The 25,478-nt window shown below is 47.6% G+C and overlaps 1 protein-coding gene across 1 annotated transcript in view; it reads right to left on the reverse strand.

The window, feature by feature from the left end:
* LOC144820579 (double C2-like domain-containing protein beta) overlaps positions 1 to 24,819 on the reverse strand; it is a 546,929-nt gene extending 522,110 nt beyond the window's left edge. The window contains exon 1 of the mRNA XM_078677947.1: positions 24,478 to 24,819. Coding sequence (XP_078534073.1) covers positions 24,478 to 24,799 — 322 coding nt within the window. The 5' untranslated portion in view covers positions 24,800 to 24,819. The remainder of the gene's footprint in view (positions 1 to 24,477) is intronic.
* Positions 24,820 to 25,478: the final 659 nt, after the last annotated feature.

A 25,478-nucleotide genomic window follows, 5' to 3' on the forward strand; every position in this document is an offset into this window, starting at 1 on the left:
CCCGGCCCAGGAGAAGGTTGCGGAGAGGCGCTGTCCTCCGGTGCGCCTAGGGTCCCAGTCATTGCCGCAGCCCGGCCCGAGTGTGCGGAGGCCCCGCGGCGGCCCCCGGAGCCTTCGGGAGGCCGCCGTGAACTACAAGCAGGCTGCGCTGGGCCCAACGCCACCACCACCCTCACCACGTGACGGGGGCGCCCGGCCGCGTCACAGGCCTGCGCCCCTGCCCTTGCTGCGCTGTGATTGGCCTCGGACTGGCCCGACACCGGCAGAGGCCCTGGCCGGCCCAAGAATCGTCACGGAGGGGGCCTGCGAGAGTGAGAGCCCCCTCCGACTTGCTGCCCCCTGGGGCCCCGTGACCGCCCCCCACCGCAGCCCAAGATACACCGGAGGGCTCTAAGAAGAGCAGGAGCCCTCCCCCAGCCTATCGAACCTCCGCAAGGGGCCGAGGAGGCCCAAAGAGACAAGGTAAACCCCCAGGATGGAGGGCGGAAGGCCGGAGGAGGCCCCGAGTTTGCCTCTCCCCTGGGGAAAGCTGTAGTTGGGCCCTGTTGGCCCTATGTAACTCTGAGAAGTCCCCCCCTTGAGCGGAAGGGAGGGGGAAAAGTACCTGCAGGCCTGCCAGGCCTCTGAACTGGGCCAGGACATCAGTTTGGCCCCGGGACTGGTGAATGGTCGAGTTAACCCCTGGCTAGGGGTCTGTTAATGTTTTATTTTAAGTGCTACTTAGACCTGCTTCATGAGAGTAAGGCCCTGCTTGTTCCTGATTAGGGAAAGGTTCATTCTGACCCAATGAGATGTTATCCTTGATTATTAAAGTGCTTTTGACTAATGCGATGGGTATTCGGGCCTAATGAGATGTTTACCTAAAGGGATGTTCATTCTTGCATAATGAGAGGTTGCCTGATCTTTAATTACATGTTTTTACTCCTGCCAAATGCAGTGTTTCCTGGATGCCTTAAGTTACTCCATGAAATGTTTATTGCTGAGTAATGAAACGTTACTCCCTTAGTGAAATGGTTGTTGCGATATGCTACATTGATTAATGAACTGCTCCCTTTGCTTCCCTGATGAAATGCTTTAATGAGATAGTGATACCGTGATTATTGAAATTGTCCTAAATAAGTTGCCCACCATGATTTCGATTCTAGATAAAATAGTATTGTTTTAATCAACCTCACCGGTGTGGTGTCAGTCAATGTGTACGTTTACGGTATCAGTGGATGTGTGTGCTGTATGGTCACTTTACACCTAAGCTTTCGGGTGCCTACCTGCTCGCGCCAAGCTACCCCCTACGGGATTGGAGACCCCAGTTCCTACAGTAGGTATATCAGGGTAGACATTTCTCTAAAAGTCACTGACTCCGTCAGACATGGATGAAAGGTTAAAATTAAAAGCCTGTGTCAGCTGAGGCAAGAAACAGCTATAAATGTGTAAACAACAACGGCTCAGGAAAATAATTACAGGGGAAAAAAACACTGAAGTTTTCTTTTAAAAAAATGCTGCAGCGAGTGCTTTGGAAGCGCGAGAGAAAAGAAAAGCCTTTTGTCTGTAAGCACCGTCCTTTTCAGAATGGGGGGTGTGTTTTTGTTGACTGTTGTTTACATCAAAGAATGTAAGAAAGAAAGTCAAAAACACGCCCCCCAATCTGAAAAGGACGGGGCTTCGAGAGAAAGAAGAACGTCACTAGGACCTCTTCTCGAATGGCTGGCCACCGTTTAGGAGGCCAGCCAATGGAGAAGAGGGGCGGGGCTTAACCCTCCTAGTGAAGTTCACTAAGAGACATAAAATCTCGCAAGCTCGGCTGCGCATGTGCGCAGTACGGCACGCGAGACCTAAAAATAAGGGCAAGGTGCAACACTTGAGAAGTAAAATAAGCTGCTGACGTAAAATGTTCGCTTACAGTAATTTTAAAAAAACTGTTTTGGCAGGAACTATCAGAGCTGCGAGTGGAAATGCTGAGAATGTATTAGTTGGAGTAATTTTCTTCCATCCGCAGCAGCTGCCAGGTCGACAATTTTCGATGCCCGTCGTCCTGACTTCCTTCTGCCCAGGTCTGTGGTTTGAGGCAGCCCCGGCAAGAGCTCCTGTCCCCTCAGTGGCTCCGCCCTCTTAAGGCACCCAGAGCTGTCTGGGCTCTGATAGGCAGCTCCGCCAGTCATTCTCATACCTCAAGTGATTGCTCTTCAGTACCACGCTGAGTTGCTTTATCGCCTGGCATACTGCCATCAAACACCATTTACTGTAATAGTCATTTTTTAGGTCTCGCCTGTCGATGCGCATGCGCATCGAGCAAGGCGAGAGTATTGCGAGTTATCCACTCTTTATCTGCACTGCAAGGAATCGTGGCGATTCCTTGCAGTGCCCGTGACTTTTAAGGTCAATGCGCATGCGCATTAAGCTTATGCGCATGCGCATTGACCTTAAAAGTCACGGGCGCGTGCATGTCCGTCTTCCCGCCGTCTCGCATTTCCCCTGTCGCACTTCTCCTCCCCCCTCCCCTCTCTTCCCTCCAGCTTGTTTTTTGTTTATTTGACCCGCTCCGCCCCCTCCCCTTCCCGCCGTGTCGCATTTCTCCTCCCCCCTCCCCTCTCTTCCCTCCGGCTTTTTTTTTGTTTATTTTACCCGCCGTGTCGCCGTGTCTCCGATCCTTTCGCTCTCCTCCCCCCTCCCCTCTCTTCCCTCCGGCTTCTTTTTTGTTTATTTTTTCTCCTTAAAACGGGCACCAGGAATAATTTAATTAATCTGTCATATGGATGGGTTTGATTTTTGTTACAGAAGCAGGGGTTTGCCAAAAATTAGCCAGTTATTTACTTTCACCTAGCATCATAAAATTCACGCGTTTTTCAAACAGTCAACGTTTTCCTCCCACACTTACCTGTATGGTGGAATATTTTCTCGCAGCTGGCTGTGTTGTTTTGTCATCTTTTTTTTTTTTTTCAATTAAACCGTATACACGTCATGCTTCCTATATTTTTTTTTTGCCACTTTGAAAATGAGGTCATTCCGATGCGCTTGAGCGACATGAGTGACAAATTAGTGTACTCGCGCACAAAAAAACGCATGTTTGCGACACCCCAAAAAAATCTCCTGCAACATTTTTAAAATGCAGGAAAGTGTTTTTGCGTTGAGAAAAATAGCTTGGGCAATATTAATAGTTTCGGTAAAGTACACGTTTTCCGGCGAACGCTTAAACGCACAGAACTTTTTATCTTTTTACCTATTTAAGACTTTTTGCCAAAACGCCACAAGCTTCCCAAAATAACGCACCCCTAGCCCGTGGCATCAGTCGAGGCGGAGAGTGAAATAGCAACTTGTGTTTTGGAAGAGGTGTAAACTGGCTTGTTTACAGTGTGCTGTGTATGTAACATGTTTGGACAACGCACTGTAGAAAACAACAATTGGCAATCCAAATTCTATATCACAATACATGTTACATATATCCAGACATAACGGCCAATCTACACAGGTCTTTAAATAGCCAAATCACAGACCACCAGACTTGCATCAGCGCTAACAAAGCACGTTGGTCTATAGAGGCCAGGACCTTTCATTCAAACAGAAATGCAGCTGCAACACTTGAAATATGCGAAATGACTCACGAGTCCCTTCAAAATACGGGTTTCATCATCATAAGTAGAACCCCTCGAATCACTACTCGGATTTACCATGGGCAGAGCCACTAGGATTATGCGGCAATGCAGGACTGAATCCAGCAGCGTGGTTATATACCTAATGTGCAAGAAGGTAAAATGTTGTGACATTTTGCAGCACATTCTCTGGCAGTATTATTTTGATCTAAGTTAGAACATGTTTTCTTTTTTTAGTTACCAATAATATGTTACGTTATGTGGCAAGTGTGGTCAATCCAAACCTACCATCTCACACGGTGCCCCAGTGTGTCACATGATTTCTGCTCCCTTCGCACAGTCACTGGGTGAGAAACAGAGAATATTCAGTTGCAGAGAAAACCCTCACTCACCCTCACCCACCCTCACCCTCACCCACCCTCACCCTCACTCACTCTCACTCACCCTCACCCACCCTCACTCACCCTCACTCACCCTCACTCACTCTCACTCACCCTCACCCTCACTCACCCTCACTCACCCTCACCCACCCTCACCCACCCTCACCCTCACTCACCCTCACTCACCCTCACCCTCACCCACCCTCACCCTCACCCTCACCCACCCTCACCCTCACTCACTCTCACCCTCACCCTCACTCACCCTCACTCACCCTCACTCACCCTCACTCTCACTCACCCTCACTCTCACTCACCCTCACTCTCACTCACCCTCACTCACTCACCCACCCTCACTCACCCTCACCCTCACTCACCTTCACCCTCACTCACCCTCAACCCCTCACCCTCAACCCCTCACCCTCCCTCACCCTCACCCACCCTCACCCACCCTCACCCTCCCTCACCCTCCCTCACTCACCCTCACTCACCCTCACTCACTCTCACTCACCCTCACTCACCCTCACCCTCCCTCACCCTCCCTCACCCTCCCTCACTCACCCTCACTCACCCTCACTCACCCTCACTCACCCTCACTCACCCTCACCCACCCTCACCCTCACTCACCCTCACTCACCCTCACTCTCACTCACCCTCACTCACCCTCACCCACCCTCACCCTCACCCACCCTCACCCTCACTCACCCTCACTCACCCTCACTCTCACTCACTCTCACTCTCACTCACCCTCACTCTCACTCACCCTCACTCTCTCTCACTCTCACTCACCCTCACTCTCACTCACCCTCACTCACTCACCCACCCTCACTCACCCTCACTCTCACTCACCCTCACTCTCACTCACCCTCACTCTCACTCACTCTCACTCACCCTCACTCACCCTCACTCACCCTCACTCACCCTCACTCACCCTCACCCACCCTCACCCACCCTCACCCTCACTCACCCTCACTCTCACTCACCCACCCTCACCCTCACCCACCCTCACCCTCACCCACCCTCACCCTCACTCACCCTCACCCACCCTCACTCTCACTCACCCTCACTCTCACTCACCCTCACTCACTCACCCACCCTCACTCACCCTCACCCTCACTCACCTTCACCCTCACTCACCCTCAACCCCTCACCCTCAACCCCTCACCCTCCCTCACCCTCACCCACCCTCACCCTCCCTCACCCTCACTCACTCTCACTCACCCTCACTCACCCTCACCCTCCCTCACTCACCCTCACTCACCCTCACTCACCCTCACTCACCCTCACTCACCCTCACTCACCCTCACTCTCCCTCACTCACCCTCACTCACCCTCACTCACCCTCACTCACCCTCACTCTCACTCACTCACTCTCACTCACCCTCACTCTCACTCACCCTCACTCTCTCACCCTCACCCTCACTCTCCCTCACTCACCCTCACTCACCCTCACTCACCCTCACTCTCACTCACTCTCACTCACCCTCACTCTCACTCACCCTCACTCTCACTCACCCTCACTCTCACCCTCACTCTCACTCACCCTCACCCTCACTCACCCTCACTCACCCTCAACGCCTCACCCTCACCCGCACTCACCCTCATTCTCACTCACCTTCACTCACCCTTAATACCTCACCAACACTCACCCTCAATGCCTCGCCCTCCCTCACCCTCAGCCTCACTCACTCTTACTCACCCTCACCCACCATCACGCTCATCCTCACTCACCCTCACTTACCCTCACTAACCCTCAGTCACACTCAGTCACCCTCAGTCACCCTCACTCAACCCCTCACCCTCACTCACACTCACTCAACCTCTCACTCAACACCTCACTCTCACTCACCCTCAACACCTCACTCACCCTCAATTTCACTCACCCTCAATTTCACTCACCCTCAATTTCACTCACCCTCACTCATCCTCAACACTTCCCCCACCCTCACTAGCCCTCAACACCTCACACACACACCCTCAACACTTCTCCTTCAACTCCTCACTCACCCTCACTCTCACTCAACACTTCAACACCTCAGCCTCAGCCTCACCCTCAACACCTCACTCACCCACAACACCTCATTCTCACTCACCCACACTCACCCTCACCCTCACTCACCCTCACTCACCCTCACTCACCCTCACTCACCCTCACTCACCCTCACTCACCCTCACTCACCCTCACACAGTGCAATAGTTCTCAGACCATTTCAGTTAGAGCTTTTAGAAATGTTTATGGCTTTTTTTATTTGTAATACTTTCGCATTGGCTACAGGAAACAAAAATGCTAAACATTTACAAAAAAACCCATAAACAATTCTAAAAGCACTAACTCTAATGGTGCGAGACCTATTGCATTTCCAATGCTTGTTTATTTATATAGTTTTACATGAGCACAAGCAAGGTGAGAAAGGACTTCAGAGCGCTTACTTTTCTTAGAATTGTAATGCAATGTTGTTAGATTTGCTTTAAATAAACTACTTTATGAGCTAAGTCCGGATCAATGATATAAACAAACTGCTTCTTTCTGAAGGACGGGTTTTGGTTCAAATGTATTATTTGTAATATATCTAATATCAAGTATTTTGGCCAATTGGATTGTTATTATGACTATTACAATTATTACCAGTTTTATTCTGTTTTGTATTATTGCTAAAGTTATTTTAGTATTGTTGTTGCTGTTATCATTAGTATTAACTACTTCTTGCTTTGACATATCCATATGTCTTCCATTTAGGATCGAGACGGTTATTTAACAATACCCAAATACATTCATCCACCGTGCTCGAGGTCTATTGGACAGTCATAATACTGGCTACAACAGCAATTCTTTCTGCTCCCCCATGATATACTTTTAAAATATGAAGTGATTACTACTTTAGAAACAATGGCTGCCAACAAGTATCCCAAGGACACTTTAGTGTTTACAGCGTTGAAAACTGCAAACTATATCGCAGTTTTTAAAAGTTTCTTAAATAAAAGCACAATTTTGAACTCCATGTAATTTGGCCAAACGTGGGAGATTCAGGGAAGGACTTTTTGGATTAATTGTTACAATATTAGTTCTGCTTCTGTACTAGAGCCAGGGGTGTAACACAGGCCCCCGCAGCCCACGCAGTGCGGGGGGCCCCTAGCTCCAAGGCACTGAACTCTGGCCGGGAGAGCTCCTGATTGAGCGCGGAGGGGGCCCCCCTAAGTACCGTGCAGGGAGGCCGCCTCACTTTTCGTTACGCCAGTGACTAGAGCACGGCCAAACAAGACTCAACGAGCACCGAATCAGAGGGTTTTTCGAATTTTCGAGAACCTCATGCCATCAAATATTTCTGTTTTCCCGCTCCATTTAGTGGGTATGTTTCGTTTGCATCCAGGTGTTATCCCGGACACTCACCGACATTGTCGATGCATTTGCTGGAGGACATCCGGGTCAACGAGAGGCGCCCAACCCAGAGTCTGTCTCCCAAAGAAGAAAGTTCACCAAAATTGGGAGGGAGGAAGGAGGCCTTCCCAGACAAAGTTACAGTTACTTTAGCCACGCTGCATAGTATCATGGATTCTATGCAGCATGGCTAAAAACCATTGGCAAAGCCAGTAGGTTACAAAGGTGAGAGAGCGCAAACTGATATAAAAATATGAGTACATCACACTTACCTATAGAGAGCATAATTCATGAAGAGAAATGCCATGAGTGCTAATAGTATCTGAAATTATATTCTAAATGTATAGCTAATATAGAGATTTAAGTAGAAGTGGAACTAATACAGAAATGTGTGACATTATATGTTTTTATTAGACGTGATTATTTTGAATCTATGTCGTGTAGCTGTTAAACATATAAGATGGTCTGTGGTAAAACGCAGAACGTGGTAGGTCTCAGGGCCAGAGCTGGAGCTAAAAGGGAAGGTGTTTCTTTTCACGACACAGATTGTTTAACGTTTTTGGTCATTGCATTAATGGGCCATGATTTAGAGTAATGTTTTCTAAATAATAGAATAAGAGTTTTAACATGCTTTAATTAAATGAAGAAATTGAATGCTATAATCATAATGTGAAATATTGTAGGCCTGAAATGTTTTAGCATTGATTTACACGTACATGTCTGGGCTGAGAAATGTTGCAAGCCTTTTTAGAAGTCTATGAGAGTTGGGTTCTTGGCGGCAGATATCTGTCTGCAACAGGAAAGGGGGGATCCAATTATAAGTGAATGAATAGAGGCCTGTTCAGTAGACGGCCCAGACATGGAGGAGGGTTCTGGAATGTTTAAGGGGTATCAGCGGGCCGGAGAAGAGACTGAGAAGCAAGGTCAATTCTAACGTCTGAGGCCCAATACAAAGCATCATGGAAAAAGCCTGAAGTTGCACCACGTGAGAGGCGTTTCGCAAGGGGCGTCTCAAATGTTGTTGACTGTTTTGTATTAGGGACAGCACCCCTGGGTGGAGTTAGAGCAGAGACCTGAGGACCCTTTAGAGAGCGGATGGGTAGGCAGTGAGGGGTCATGACTGGAGAACTTTAGGTTTTCACCAAGAGACTTAGAGTGGGTGACTTCCCTTGGGGGTCATTCATTGCTGACACCTTTGTTAGGTTGGGATTTGGTTAAGTAGGGATACCATCTAGAACAGGGTAGGGACGCCTAACCTGTGTTTGTTTTCCTCCAACCTAAATGAAGGAGAGATATGCGTCTATGCTGATAGCTTTGCTATTTTTAGAACTTGTGTTAGTGATTTCTGTTGCTCGTCTGAGGGCTTTTCGAGAGCACATGTATGTAATTGGACCTGTGTATCTCGTGAATCTCATTCTGAGATGCTTGTATTTGCAGCTCATTATATCTTTACAATAAACTTTTGAAACCTAGAAGTTGTCCGTGATCTTTGAGAGTAGAGTCCTTACTTGGGTGAACTAATTTGCAGATAGGTACTGTTTCCTTCCAAGACAGGCAATAAAGGTTCAGTCGACCAGAACGAGGTTTGGATCAATAGAGATAAGGTATCGATCAAAATCTCGCCCTTTCAAAGGCGAGACTCATTGGCTTTACCAAAGCTTGTTATAAGAATAATGGGCCACATGTACAAAGCTTCTTTGAAATTGCTACCAGCCAAATTCACAGAATCAGGTCGTTTGTGACTGCAAAAAGCATTTTTTTAATGTACAGATGCCCAATTTCGATTTGGTAACCTATTACCGAATCACACGTTGGGTTTGCTATTCGGTATTAGGAAGGGGCTTTTTTAGGGCATCCCTAATGGTGACTCACAGTGGTATGCTTGAATGTTTTACTACCAAAATGCAGTCGCAAAACGTTTGCATTTTACCACCAACTTCGAGTTGGTGGCGACCCATTCGCAAATAGGAAGGGGTCACCAGGAGACCCCTTCCGCTTTATGAATGTTGGTCAATTTTCTTTTTAGAGAAGACAGTGGTCTCACAGACCACTACCTACTCTTAAAAACATTGAAACAAATGTTGGAATAGGTGAATACGATGTCGATGATTACCGTGATGTGCACAGGCCCGACAACGGCAATATCAATAAATGCAAAATCAACATATGCCATCATCTGTGCCTGCAATACCATGCCCGTACTTGTTTTAGAATGTTATTAATGTATGTCATAACATGTACCCGTACAGCAATGGCGATATCTAAGTAGGTCATAATCCATGCTCAAATGATGACACTGTTCCTAGTAATAACAATGTTGATGTACGCATTGACGTAAGCAGACGAACCGTGTCACCACCAGTAAGAACACTGTAAATGTATGCTATGACAATTGTATGCACAGTGTTAAGGATGTCGATAGAAATGATACCAGTGACTGCCATGTTTTTTCCAGGAGTTCCAATGAACTCGTATCATTGCTGTCGGATTCACCCAAGGTGACTTCCCCATCATCCCAGAGTCAGAGATAATGGATTAGACGCGTCCTACGACCCACATCCCATGCCTATCGAATACCAGGTCACAGGTGGGGTCTCTCTGAACCTAAAGACAAACGAGTGCCAAGGGAAAACCCTGATCGATCCCACAGATAGATAGTCGCACCATGAACAGGTCGGAGGAAATTGTCCTCGATGAAAAACGTTTGGCCACGGGCTTACGTTCTCCAAAATACCACAGAGCTAGTCACCACATGTAGATAGAAACACGCAATCAATCAGGACATGGCATGCTCATTTGTTGATTTAAAACTGAAATTATTTTTGGAATGTAGAAAATTGTTTTATGTACCTCATGAACTGTATATAACAGCGGCCAAAGCTTTGTTCACCCACGAGACTTTGAGCAGACACGCTCTGTTGAGGCTCTCCCGCCCACCGTGTGTAATTAAACCAACTTGTTCCTGTTTTGCCAAACACCTATTGTCTTTTCTTTTTTTTTTGTAGAGTTTTATATAGCGCGAACTAGACCCGAACCGAATCAGGTATCAGAGCGCTTTACATAGAACAAGTTACGTTTTTTACATGAGGACACACACTTTCATTTTTAGGCACGGGGAGATTAAGTGATTTGCCCAGAATCACAGGAGGTTTTGGCATCGTTACCGAGACTCGAACCCAGTTCCTCCAGGTCCGAGGTCGAGCGCCCGAGCCGTTAGGCCAACTCCAACTCCTCTTTTCATGTATTTAAGGTAAACTCATATCCGAGCAACAAGAACATTTAGTTTTTTATTTTGAAACACGTAGGGCCCGATTCACAGAATGAACTTAAGACTCAATCCTAAACTTACTACTATTTTGGTATTCACAGAATGCACTTACTACTTTTGGTATTCACAGAAGTTAGGATTTTGTCTTAAGTCTGTCTTAAGTCTGTCTTAAGTTTGTTCTGTGAATCGGGCCCATAATATCTCGATCTCAGAATGGTCCTGGATGAAGCTCAGTTTGGGTGTAGAAAAGCCCACAGTATTGAATCGGCCCTGGTGATAGCCACTGAGGAGTTTTGAGATATAATGAACAAATGTGGGAAGACTGCGGTGGCCCTTTTAGACATCTCTGCAGCCTTTGGCACTGTTAGCCACCCAGTCCTAAAACATCGGCTGGCAGAAGTTGGTTTGGGGGGTTTAGCTCTTGAGCGGCTCTGCCCCTTCCTTGATGGTAGAAGAACAATCAGTTGCCCTGGGAGAATTTTTCTCAAAATCTTTCACCTTGCCGTGTGGTTTCCTTCGAGGGTTATCATTTTGTCCCACGTTATTTAATCTGTACGTGGCTCCATTAGCCAAACTAATAAAAACGTACGGTTGTTCAACCATATCATATGCTGACGATACCCAAATAGTGGTATCCATTACTAACAGCAAAGAGGAGGTGGCTGATTGATTTAATAACTGCATGAGAGTTATCGTAAACTGGACGAGTAACCACTGTCTTAAGGTGCATTCCCATAAGATAGAGAGGCTAATCTTTGGATACGGTGGGCCCGATTCACAGAATGAACTTAAGACTCAATCCTAAACTTACTACTATTTTGGTATTCACAGAATGCACTTACTACTTTTGGCATTCACAAAATGAACTTACTACTTTTGGTATTCACAGAAGTTAGGATTTTGTCTTAAGACAGACTTAAGACAGACTTAAGACAAAATCCTAACTTAAGTCTGTTTTAAGTATGCTGTCACGTTTTTTTCGTATTAAAATCATTAAAGAAGATTCTGCCTTTCACACCGTATGATCTTAGGAAAACAGTCATTATTGCTCTGGTGTATTCGAGATTGGATTACTACAGTGCCCTATATGTGGGCATGCAGCAAGGGATGTTAAAAAAGCTGCAGAGGATACAGAACGCAGCAGCTCGCCCGCTCAAAAATATTAAGAAGTTTGGGGCATATTACCAAGGGCAAGTATCGGCGCTTTTTCGGCGAATTGTGCCGAGAAAGCGGCGATATTGCTAGAGCCCTATTAACAAGGGCATTTTAAAGCCTGGCGCAAGCCCACTTTGCATGTCAGCGATAAACATCGCTAATGACATGCAAAGTGGGCGTTCCCACGTCCAACCACATGTAAAATGTGGTTGGAGGTGAGAACACCCTATTACCAAGGCAGGCGTTGGGAGAGGCAGACCTGCGATAAACTCATTTATCGCAGGTCTCCCAATGCCTGCTCTGACCAGGCGTTAGGCGTTGATAACATGGGGGTGTGGATCATAAAGCTGAATCCACCCCCCATATTATCAAGGAACACATTAGTGCGTGAAAACAACGTTTGTTTTCATGCGCTAATGTGCCATATCGCCGACTATCGTTGGATTTCAAATCGCCTACGTGATGCGCATTGATAATTGCGCGCTAAAAAGGCGATGAAATCCGGTGATAGCCGGCGATATGGGGATGTGCCTTGTGCGTTTACTAACACACTTCTTGGTAATATGCCCCTTTCACTCTGTATCAAAATTCATGGAGGAACTTGGAGGCATATTTACAAGTGCTTCATCTCCGCTTTTTTGGCTAACAAAGACAAAAAAGCGAAGATAAAACTATCACCCTATTTACAAGAGGGTGCTAACATGCATCATCGCATGTTAGCCCCCTTTTTCCCAACGTCTCCCTTTGCATCTCCAATGAGATGCAAAGTGGGCGTCACTGGGCGTACCCGGATGGACAACCTTGCAAATATCGCTGATGTTCACATCACGATATTTACAAGGCAGCCCACATGATTTTAGCACACATTAGATTGTGGCGAAAACGGCAGTTTTCGCCAAAACCTAACGTTTGCAAAAATCCTGATTTAGCCATCCCTAACATAGGGGGTGGATTATGCTGATACGACCCTGTGGGTCGTATCAGCAAGGTTATCGCCCTTTTGCAGGGAACATCACTGGAAAACCAGCGATGTTCCCAGCAAATGGGCGATGACCTCGCTATCTCTGGAATTTTTATCGCCTTGGAGAAACGCGTTATTAATAACGCGTTACCAGGGCGATAAATTCCAGAGATAGCCTGCGATAATAAAATTATCGCTAAGCACGGCCAGCGATAATTATCGCTGGCCGTTGTTAATATGCCCCTTGATTGGCTCCCTGACAAGAAGAGGGTAGCATTTAAGGCACTTTGTATAGCTCACAAATCACTTAATCCGGCAGACCCTGAATATCTTAAGAGAAGACTTTTGTGGTATTAACCAAACAGGTATTTGTAATCTGCAGTCTCTAAAAAAGTGATGGCGCCAAGAATTGACAAGGCCTCTTGGGGCGGTACAGGTTTTGTGTACCACGCCTCCCAGCTCTGGAATCATGTGGAGAGGCCAAGCAAACATGCAGATATATAGGAAACAGCTGGAAACCAGTTTTTTTACTTTCCCAAATTAATTCTTGACTAGTGTATGTGCAAAGGACCCAACAGCAGATGCATAGCGCCAAGACGCCTTCAGGCATAATGTCGCGCTTTACAAAATTACATTGAATTCAGTTTCATTTAATCATACAATGCAATGCTTGGTTTATTTCACAAATGTTAAATGTGTAAAAATCCAAAGTAATTCGTGTTGCTTAGCACACATGAAACTGACAGCTCTTAAAACACCTGCGAGACACAATCTACATGTGTATTTTGCTGCTTCGAATGAAATTAACTACTTATGGAATTTTGCAAAAAAGGTTTATGGAAACACAGTAAGTCAACCCTTTTGAGTTATTTTCCTGAGCACAGCTAATCAACCTTAAATACCCTTTGTTTTGTGTTTCAGGGAAATGGGACCAGGAAATACATGCATGGAGTGGGGCAGAGATGCAAAGGTCAGACCACAGTCCATCTTAAGGTTTATCCCAGTGAAGCTTTGCCCTAAAAAATGTGCACATTAAGTGGACCCCAAAGTGCAAGCATGTTCAGATAAGGTACAGCACAATTTACCTGAAATCAACTTCCGGGGGCTCCTCAAACCTCACCTGTTCTTTTAATTCAGAAAGAAGATTAAAACTAATTGATATCATATACACTTTTAACATGATTCAAGATTCCAGATTTAGCCTTTATTTTTATATTTTTCTGTCGAATGTTAGCCAAGACCTTTTATTTGGGTAAAATGACTTGTATTTCACGAGTCTGGGTGCTCGCAGCCAGCCCTCTTCATCTGTTGGTCTGTTATGGTGTCACTCACATTTTTCTCCCGCCCACTACAGCCTGGGGCACTTGGCCAGCCCACTACAGCCACTGGCTGACTTCACTGTGAGTGACAGCATTCTGCTCTTTCACAAAAAGCCCATCCACGCAAAGTAGTTCCCTCAGTGCCAGGGGCTTCTGTGGCAAATGTGTGCTTTGTGTCGCACAAAAATACTTTTGCTTTTAACCAACATATTTTTTTTCCATATATTAGTAGCTTATCAAAAATAAAGGGCCATATTATCAAGAAAGGGTGATACATTATAGCCGCTTTTATCGGCAGGAAACGGCCGCTAAACCGGCGATAATGGGCTTGATAATATGCCCTTGTGAATTCCCAAAGAAGCCCAGGTTAACACCAGAACCTGGGCTGCTATGGGAATTCACAAGGGCGTATTATCAAGTCCATTATCGTCGCTTTATCAGCATTTTTCTGCCGATAAAAGTGGCGATAATGTATCGCCCATGCTTGATAATATGGCCCTAAGTTTTATAACAAAACATGGTAAAACAAGCATAGATAAAGCCAAAAGGCTGGCAGTCAATTCCAGACCTATTGGTTTTGCCAGTGATTGTTAACTATTAATTTGATGGTGATATAGGTGTTCTAAGTGTTCAGTGATCTAGTTTTTCAGCCGACAATGATCACAAACACATATTTATCACCTGTGAAAAGCTAAAACGGAACAGAATTTAGCAAGGCTTAGAGGGACATTCGACTGCATTCCACTCAGAGGGAGGGAGTTTGCAAACAAGCTTTGCAAATGCTCACGATCATTAGCTGGTGATTGTCAGCAGGTGGGAAGCGCGGGTTGAAGACAGGTTTCATGGCTTCGCTGAACATCTGTGATTGCATCTGAAGCAATGAAAGGAAACGACTCAATGTGTCTTTCTTTATCAGCGACAGCCCTAAGCCTCAGCGGGAAGAGTTTCTGGAATTTCCAGATGCACTCTTATCAGACATGAGTGCAAGAGTGTATGTTAGGAAGGAGATGGACAAGACTGCATGTCAGTGGTGTTTGTAGGGGAAACAACCTTTACAACGCAACTTTTACAATGCACTACCATTACAACGAAACTTTTACAACGCAACATCCATTACAACGCATGCAATTACAACGCAACCATTACAACGCATGACACTACAATGCACACCACTACAACGCATATCATTACAACGCAGTCATTACAACGCATACCATTCCACGCATAACATTACCATCCAACACTTACCCTACTGTTGCACGCCCTGGAGTTAGAATAGTAATTTTTACCCCTACACTATCCAATACTTACCAAACATGCAATGTAATGTTATGCGTTGTAATGGTATGCATTGTAAAGGTATTATGCGTTGTAATGGAATGCGTTGTAAATGTAGTTTTTAAAATTTCGTTGTAATGGCATGCGTTGTAATGGAATGCGTTGTAATGGATGTTGCGTTGTAAAGGTATGCATTGTAAAAGTGTGCGTTGTAACGTCATACATCCATTTGTAGAGCGCAAACCTAGTCAAAAGGCAGTGGGAGCTGCACATGGTCAGGGTCAAGGATACAGTCAAGAAGGGATTGAGGGGGAGCTGGGATCTGGGAACAGAAGTCTGCTGCTGATGTCGTGTTCCTCAGAGAGATACGTCTTCAACTCTTTCCTAAACTGGAGCTGGCCTGATGGAAACAGGGGTGTTGTTCCACAACCTGGGTATATTTATGGTAAAAGCAGTAGCGGCTCCTCGAGGGAGTGCCGCCGGGCGGTGATGTATGGCGGGGGAGGGGGTGGTAAAGTCTGGATTATGGCCTAACGGAGGTAAGTATTCAAATAAATAGATAAAATGAATTTTGTTGCGCGCACTGCATCGCATTTGGCGCCTCCCCCTGCGTCAGCGCCCTGCACCACACTCTCCAGGACCCGCTACTCGGAAAAAGTACTGTGCTTTATTTCGTTTGAACGTCTTCATTGCCTGTCTGATGGCGCCATGGCTGTGGCAGTACTGGGAGGAGCCAGAGACACTGCGTGTGTACCCCGATCGGTGGAAGGGCCTTTCTTTGTGGAGTATGGAGCTGGTTTTGAAGATGGTGAGCCCCGGCAAGGAAAGGCAGCGGAGTCCATCAAGATAAAGAGTGCTGTGATCATGTCTTCAGGCCCTGGGCGAGACGTGCCATGATACATAGGATGCCCTTAAAGGGTGCCACGGTGGAGTCTGGGAGACTGTGGCACTGGGCACTCCCACGGCCCAGATGCAAGAGCAGTGCTTAATTTGAGCTGGTGGTTTCTGGTGCTCAGCACTCGCACTTAATTGCCGACACCTGAACTTATGAAGCTGCCACCTGGTGGCGCTGTTCATGCAATTTAAAGATGGGCAGAAAAATTGTTGATTGTTAATGCAATATACATGAAAACTAACTAATACCTGCCCCCCCAAGCCATTTTTGAAGCATTGGAGGCTTCAAACAGTCCGGATTGTCACACTTGCAGCAGTGTGATGGTTAGTTGTTGTGTAAGTACAGTGGCAATGTGCGCTGCAAACTATGGTGGCCTCCTGTGGAGGGCCAACGCTTATTTTTTTTTCTTTACATATAAAGCACTGTGCAAGAGTAAGAAGGTTTGAACAGCAGTTCTAAAGTCACTTTCCGGAAGAAACTGTTTCGCTTTCTTTAGAAGAGAGAACCAGCCGTAGCCGCAGCCCATCCTGCTCAGTGTGTTGTTGCGGGCGAGGTTGGCGTCCAGGGTACATACAAGTAACTTGCCATGGGTGAAAGCTGGGGCTCGAAGCCTTCACGCCTCATGTCATTGAGCCAGGTTAATATTACATCTTGATTCTTCCTTGTTGCACATGACAGTAATTCTGTCTTGGTGGGGGCTGACCATTAGAGTGCACAAGGCATCCCGGTGTGGATGAGTCGCAGACAGCGCTGTGAGCATTGGGTGTCTCAAGCCGAGGGGACTTCTGAGTAGAGTTGTGGGTCGTTAGCATATTAGTGAATTTTGATGCTTTTATCTGTGAGTGGAACCCCAAGAAAACCCTCTTGCATGCATGTACTTTAGTGCTCGCGGGGGTCCTAGCTGCGACCTCTGGCTTGCTCGTTGCGACCCCTGGCACTGCCTTTGCGACCCCTGGCTCAGAGGTGACAAAATCAGAGCCAGGAATACAGTGGCAGCTCGTCCTTATGGACGTCAGTTGGAGCTTCACTCACCTTCTTTTGTGGTAGTTTTTAACTACACTAATATTAAATAATTATTATTCACTATCAGTGTAATAAAAATGGAGTACCATTTTATGTAATATGACCCTCCCTGGCGCCTGAGGTAAGTAAAAAATGCTTTTGGATGTAGGCTGTGCGCGTGTTTGCAGGTGAGAGTATGTTTATGTAAGTGAGAGAGTGTGTCTATGTGTGAATGTGTGTGTATGTGTAAGTGTGTGAGTGAAAGGAAAGGTCAAATGGCATGTGATGTCACTTCTGGTACCCCTGGCATTTTAGAGAATTGACGTCCATGCCCTCCTGACCCCATTTCTCAGCCCCAAAAGGGCCAACTGCACTCAGTGTTGGGGACCAGCACTTATTTTTCCTCATCGGATATTTCCTGAAAGGATGAGGGGGAAACCCCATAAAGGGGATAGAAGGATGATGAAAAAGATGGAAAACAAATCCGAAAGGGAGAAAGCAGGAACCCACTAGAGTGAGATAAAGGCACAGGGAGTGTCTGGCGGTGGATTAAAGATGCATGAGGTGGATTGAAGACCACGCAGCCTCGGGATTCGGCGCGCTGACATTGATTAGCACCAGCTTCGGTCTTCTGAGCAGAGCTTTGGGCACCTGCACTCTTTATTTTACAAATTAAGCACTGCCTGATTGTGTGTAGCATCTGACATCAAGCCTCGTGCATTGTGGACTTGGCATTGAGTGGCTGTGGCCTTATGACATCACAGGAAGTACAAATACTCTTCTGTGCTTTGGGGGTCCAACAGGTCTGAGAGGAGTGTAGCTGAGAAGATGCTTAGCTCTTTGCCCCGCCCCCTGCAATATCAGGAGGAGCCGAACCTGTCCTGGATGGCAGTGATGCGTGAGCTGTTGTGGGACCTTGACTAAAACAAGAGCAGTGGGCCCTTGGAGGAGACGCAGCTGCAGACCAGCATGGTCGCGCTCCCCGTTTCATGCGTTCTGTGTGGCTCGAAGTAGATAGCACATTAACCCGTTTACTGTGCCGGACATTCCGCCGTGGTGCAGGTGTTCTACAGAGTGGGCAGGGCTGCGTTGGCCAACGGTCGTGCGCAGCACCCACAAGGAAGTGCTCGCGTTGGCCGTTGGCCGATGCGAGCTCGGAACAGGTTAAGCTACAGGTTCTGGGAGACCCAGACTTGTGAGGCTTAGACCACAGTGACCCTCGGGAATGTATTGGGGATTGGACACCCTAAAGAGCAGCCTGCATCTGTTCAGGACACACCACCTCTCTCCGTTGTGGTGTGCCTTAACTCCCACTCCTCCACCTTGTGTTTCTCTCCCTGGTTTCTCTGATACAAACGCACCAACTTTACACTCGCCTTCACCGAGTCGTCACTGTCTCCGCTCTGACCGCTCACTGAGTTCTCTTACCGCCTTCAGGAGGGTAGCAGCTCTGGCCGATCAAGTTCTGAGTGCTGATCTGCTGATGCTGTAAAGTCCGGAACGCTCACAATTGAGTTTCCGAGCAACCCACAGGACGGAGACTCACCTATTGGCAGTGATTGATTCCACCAGGATACAACTGTATGAAGGCTAACCCTGTGCGAAGTACTATGCTACGCTCGCGTAGTTTGCGTAGTTTGCGCTACTTCGCACTACGCGAATTGCACATAGCACAGTGCAAACACACGTAGCTGTAATTTTTTGCTTGCTCGCAGTCCTCAACGTCTAGTTGGCGACCGCGAGTGAGTAAAATTACATCCCGGTGAGACTTTTTCCCCGTTCGCGATCGGCAACATCAAGTTGCCGATCGCGAGCGTGGAAAATCAAACTCCCGGCGAGATTCCCAATGTAGGGAGGTCAGGTTTCTCATTGCGAGTGGTCGCATATGCTCGCGACCGCTCGCAATGAGAAACTACCAGTACGTGTTGAGAAAGCTGCAGCTCGAGTAGAAATCCTTAAGCCTTCCATCTAACTGGGTTCAGAGTGGATGGGGGGTAGATGAACCTGGCAGTCTCTGCCTGTCCCTTACTGCCTATGAAGTTGATGCTGTACGACCCCCCCTTGCCCCGGCATTCCCGTGGAGCAGGGTCCACTTACAAGAGATAGCCTCTCTCCCCAGGTGCCACTTGTCACTTCATCAAAGCTGCCTGGCTAATCCTCTTAACTCTGACCAATCAGGGGAGTCCAGAGAAAGAAGAATTGTGGCTTACAGAAAAGGAAGACTTATAACTTCTTTTCTGTATGCTTCAGGTTAAATTCACCAGTAGCATACTGTTGGATTTATCAATATTATTTTCCTAAGTCATTGAATGATATTTTCTTTCATTCCTAGCGTTAGTTATGAGTTCCTTAACTATTGCCATGTTAACCTTTGTGGCCGGGGATGTACAATGGGGAAAATGAAATGCCCAAATACTCCAACACCAGGGCCTATAAAACATCTTTTATAGGGACCATGGTTATAGCTATGTGACCCCCACCCTAGGAGACTTTAGGGGTCCTGATTATGCAAAAATAATGTAGCTCCTCACTCCACAGAGCTTCGAGCACAAACGTCGATTTTGGGAAGCACTTTACTACAATGGGGAAGTGAAATGTGCAATTTCTCTATCCTCAGGGCGTATAAAACATCTTTTATTAGGGCCTTCCTTATAGGTACCTGACACCCCACCCCTGGGACGCCTAGGGGAGAAACTGGGGGTACCTAATATGCCAAAATATTGTAGTTTATCCATTTTTAGGTGCTGCTACCGCCAAAGTCGCGTTGGGAAACCTAGGGGAGACACTGGGCGCACCTAATATGCCAAGATATTATAGTTTATACGTTGTTAATTGCCCCTGCCTGGGCACTCTTAGGAAGTCCCTCCCGCTAGGACGTAACCCAGCTGTCGGATTGTGAGTACGTGTGGTGTGTTATTAAAGGGTGTGCGACAGATCGTAATGATTCTTGCTTTCACTGTCTTCACCCGGATCGTGATTTAATCTCTTGCTCTGAAGCCCATTGGGGAGGTTAGGGGGGTTGTGGAAGGGCGGGGAGGGGGGCCTGCTGAACACACCCTTCCTCTATGGTAGGAGAGGGGATTCTCAGAAACATGGATGTAGCCTTCAATAGTGCAGCAGGTGCAGTGGCACCAGAGTGTGAGGGCCCAACTGCACTTTAATTATGGACGTTGTTGTGAGCAGTCAAGGAGTATTAGACCTTTTCTAAAACACCTGCTTCTAATCTGCCCTGACTGCTGCACCTCTGTAGCGCGGGGATGCCCCTTTGGGGGTGATTTGGGCACCATACAAGTCAATACATAATAATAATAATTGCATTTATGTCCATTCCTCTCATTACGGCACATGGCATTTTATTTATTTATAAAGTTTTATATAGCGCTAGCTAGACCCGTGGGTATCAGAGCGCTTTACATACACAAAGGAAAAGAAAAGATTGCATAGCATCGCAGGACATGAGGATGCATAAAGAGAAAAGCAAAGACATAATACTTATGTATCCAGTGAGGGGAGAAGGACGCCGGTGACTGACACAGTCAGAAGACCACCACCCTTGAAGGTCAAAGTGAGGGGGGAGTCCACTAGGTTATTGATGCCTAGGACGGTTGCCTTTGTCGGTCAACTATTGGTTGAGAAGAAAGAGTTTCAGGTCCTTTTTGAAGCGAGGGAAGGAGTGGTTGCATCTGAGGTCAGTAGGGAGTGCGTTCCACATCCTGGGGACGTTACCAGAGAAGGGTCGACACTGGGTCATTTTCCTTTGCAGTTTCGGAGGGATGAGAAGAAGTGAGTTGGTGCTTCTCAGAGTTCTGGGTTTTCCTGCTTTTACCAGTTTGCTGTTTAGGTAGTTGGGGGGAGGTGAGTGAAGGACCTTGTGAGTGATGCAGGCCAGTGTCTAAATCCATCTCCCTTCCATGGGAAGCCAGTTGAGTGTGTTGCGGGTTTGGGCAGATGTGTTCGAATCTTTTTACACCAGTTATGAGTCGAGCTGCCATGTTAAGGACTGACCTTAGTGGGGCTAGGTGAGCTTTTGGCGTCCCCGTTAGGATGCCGTTCCCATAGTCCAGTTTAGAAAGGACTAGGGATTGAACAATTGTCTTGAGATCATCTTGAGGAATGAAAGGTTTAATTTTCTTGAGGTGTTTCCTGGACATGCCGCTGCCTAGAGGGATGGACATTGATGCTTATTCCCAGACCAGTGCGGGTGCATGTGGTCGATGTATAAATACAATATTTAAAATGGGTTTGGATTAGTCGGGGAGAGTTATCAAGGGTTCCTTACAGTTGAATTCACTTTGGAATTAGAAATGTTTGGAAAGTCCTTACCAGGTGAGTCCAGGGGACTAAGGGCAGCCACAAATGTGTCTGAAAGCAACTCCCTGTCCGCAGGGAGGGATGCGCAGATGAGTACTGTGCATGGCAGCGGGATGTGTGCGGTGGACAGTGAGGCCACGCCCTGTCCGCAGGAAGGGATGCGCAGATCAGTACTGTGCGTGGCAGCGGGTTGTGTGTGGTGGACAGTGAGGCCACTCCCTGTCCGCAGGGAGGGATGCACAGATCAGTACTGTACATGGCAGCGGGTTGTGTGTGGTGGACAGTGAGGCCACTCCCTGTCCGCAGGGAGGGATGCACAGATCAGTACTGTGCATGGCAGCGGGTTGTGTGTGGTGGACAGTGAGGCCACTCCCTGTCCGCAGGGAGGGATGCACAGATCAGTACTGTGCATGGCAGCGGGTTGTGTATGGTGGACAGTGAGGCCACGCCCTGTCTGCATGGAGGTGTGCTTAGATCAGTACTGTACATGGCAGCGGGTTGTGTGTGGGGGACAGTGAGGCCACGCCCTGTCCACAGGGAGGGATGCTCAGATGAGTGCTGTGCGTGGCAGCGGGTTGTGTGTGGGGGACAGTGAGGCCACGTCCTGTCCGCAGGAAGGGATGCTTAGATCAGTACTGTGTGTGGCAGCGGGTTGTGTGTGGGGGACAGTGAGGCCACGCCCTGTCCGCAGGAAGGGATGCTTAGATCAGTACTGTGCGTGGCAGCGGGTTGTGTGTGGGGGACAGTGAGGCCACGCCCTGTCCGCAGGAAGGGATGCGCAGATGAGTGCTGTGCGTGGCAGCGGGGTGTGTGTGGGGGACAGTGAGGCCACGCCCTGTCCACAGGGAGGGATGCGCAGATCAGTACTGTGCGTGGCAGCGGGTTGTGTGTGGGGGACAGTGAGGCCACGCCCTGTCCGCAGGAAGGGATGCGCAGATCAGTACTGTGCGTGGCAGCGGGTTGTGTGTGGCGGACAGTGAGGCCAAGCCCTGTCCACAGGGAGGGATGCTCAGATGAGTGCTGTGCGTGGCAGCGGGTTGTGTGTGGGGGACAGTGCGCTGAAGGCCATGGCAAGCGCCCACAGAAAGCCCTCCACCCTGGGCTGTTGGGTGGAGATAGTCGTCACCGCAGCCTGTCCTTGCATCTAGTTCTTGCCCAGCAAGGCATGCCTCTGTGGCTAGTGGACTGTCTGTTTGAGGTGGATTGCGCCATGGTCTCTAAGCACTGTGCCCAGAGCCTGCTGCATACGACCAAAGGCAGTGCATAGGTGTGTCCGTGGACTGAAGTGGCCTTTCCAGATGCTGTGTGGGGGAGGGGGGACGGGGGTTCAAAGCGGGGGCACTGGGACGAGGACATGACCTCTGCCCACTGTTGGCTGGACGTAGCCACAGGCACCGCCCAGCAGCGCTGGGGACCAGGGCCCCGTTCACTGGTCGTTGCCCAAGGTCACACCTGGTGAAGAGTTGCCACAGTGCAGAGCTGCAGACCATGAAACCACTGGGTGGCACCCAGGCCTCAAGGTCGAGGGCTCGGTACTGGCACAGGGCATCCCTAAGGTCACATCCTGTGTGTACTTGTGAATCTATATGTAGCATTACAAAACCACCAAACCACTGACCGTGGCCCTCAGACAGGCTGCAGGGGGCGGGGCCCCGCGGTACCAGTGCTGCAGGGGGCTGACACAGATTGCACACAGAAGCAGCAAACACACAGGTAGTAAACATCTTCAAAGACAATACATGCAAAGGCAGCCCCACACTCAGCGCCTCGAGGGCCAGGCAGGCACTAACTGCAGAGGAGGGCAGCAGTGCACCTCGTCAGAAAACAGGGGAGTCCTGCAAACATTTCCATCTCGTCATGTCATTGGCGTCATATGTACCGTCACCACTCATGCCGTCTGTGATGTCACGGGTCATGAAGTTATGTGTGAGGCCCTGTGATATGGTCTCTGGGCTTTGAATTGTAACCACAACTCGCTGAAGTTTTTCCAGCGATTTTTTCAAGTTTGTTACATTGTTAATTGATATTTCTAGAGAGCTTCCCTTAGCAAAATGTGTTTCAGTCACTCCAAATGCACGTATACAAGTCTCCCTGACTCCTCAGCGCCTCAGCACCAAGGTTTGCTGTGTGAATACACTGAAGCAGCTGTGGTGATGCGTTTGCCACTTTATAACAAAGCATGTTACATCGATTTTTAAAAATAACCCTCCTTTATACTCAATAAATATTTCAATTATATGATTTGCAATGAAATTCACTATTCAGCAATCACAAAATAAAAAAGATATCTAGAGTTGTAACACTTAGCAATAGAGTACCTATTGCAAGCCAATAAATGAGAAGTCGACAATGTAAACCAAAACTCAGAGAGCACCATGAGAAGGCAAAACAAATGAAGCGATGTGCCGAAACGTGTTGAATTATAACTCTATACTGAATTATCAAACCAGTGCTTCCACAGGGTGTGAAATTGTATGCAGTCACTATGCTTTTTTACTGAATGGGCCACTAAAATATGAGTTTTACTACAGATTGTATATCCTGAAAGAGTTGTTTATAAAAACATCTAGTTACTTCATTAAAATATAAATATTTTGCTGCTCTAGAAAAAAAAGGGTGATATGAGACAAGAATTGAGTAAAGATATGCATCGTTATAGCCAACATTAGGACCAATGCAAACAACATTTAAAAAACCCACACTGATGGTTTCATATATACAGGATATAGACACATAAGTGAATCAAGGAGACCTTAGAGTTCAGCTTACTACTGCATTGTACATCACCCATTGCAAACAAGACCTACCATAGAGTCAAACTAATGTGAATGTATCTGTTGGAACAAGAGAGGATGTTGCTAGAAGGTCACATTTTGTGCCACACTATGCAATAATCCACCATATTTTTGCCACTGAGAACGCTCCTACATGCGGTAAGTGAATAGACTTACTTGAGTCATCCGAGTCGTAGCCTTCCTCTTCCTCCTGGGCAGCTTCCTTCTCCCGCTCCTCTTTCCTCCTCTCCTCCTCGTCCTCGCCAGACGGGGACACGTCCCCTCCAGTCGAGCTCCTTCGGCTTTCGTCCTTCTCCTCGCCTCCGCCCTCATCGTCGGGGCGGGTGGGCGGCGGCCGTGGCCTGATGATCCCCGGTGGAAAGTTGTGGAACCGTGGGAAGTAGTCCGAGATCTGCTTGATGGGCCGGATTGGCCCGGGGCAGACGTTGATGGCCATGTGTTCCTGCATACTAACCTTCTCCGCCCTTCTGACCGTCATCAGGCAGAACTGGCTTGGTCGACAGGACCAAGGATGGCCAAAGTCAACTTTATTAAAAAAAATTGAATCAATGAGGAGAATTGAAACTGATCCTGCTCCAGAAGCAAAGGTTTCTGGATGGAGAAGGTCTGTAAGTCACAGGCTGGACAAGCACTGGATGCAACAGCTTGGAGGTGAGTAGATCTGAGGGTTCCCAGATTCAAACAGGATAGTCATGGGCGAAGACGGGTCTGGGTTCAATCTATAGCCTGCTACGAGCTGGAAGATCTCTAGATCCAACCGAGACAAGGAGAGAGAGGCAAAGTTTGAAATAAATCACTTGGCGAGTTCCAAGTCAGAGGGTGTCCTGGTTTGAGCAAGAAAGTCACTGGAGAGGAATATTGAATTCTTTGGAGAGCTGCGCTGGAAGATGCTTCTAGATTAAGCTTATGGGGCAGAGTTTACTAGCAGTTGTAGCTGCTTTCTGAAGGTTTGCATAGAAGTGTGTGAAGTCCGCTCCTTCCACAGCAGCGAGGTAAGGATGCCCCTGACTTCTTCGGAGAGTCACAGGAGAAGGAAGTGTCAGCACTGAGAACCTTTGACAGCGACAAGTAAACGTAGGAACTGGAAGGACACAAGGATTTACTTTGCTGTAAATAGTAAAGGTTTAAAGGGCCAGGAAGTGGCCGGATTCTCATTT

The sequence above is a fragment of the Lissotriton helveticus genome, chromosome 1_1, assembly GCF_964261635.1.
Source record: "Lissotriton helveticus chromosome 1_1, aLisHel1.1, whole genome shotgun sequence".
NCBI lineage: Eukaryota > Metazoa > Chordata > Amphibia > Caudata > Salamandridae > Lissotriton > Lissotriton helveticus.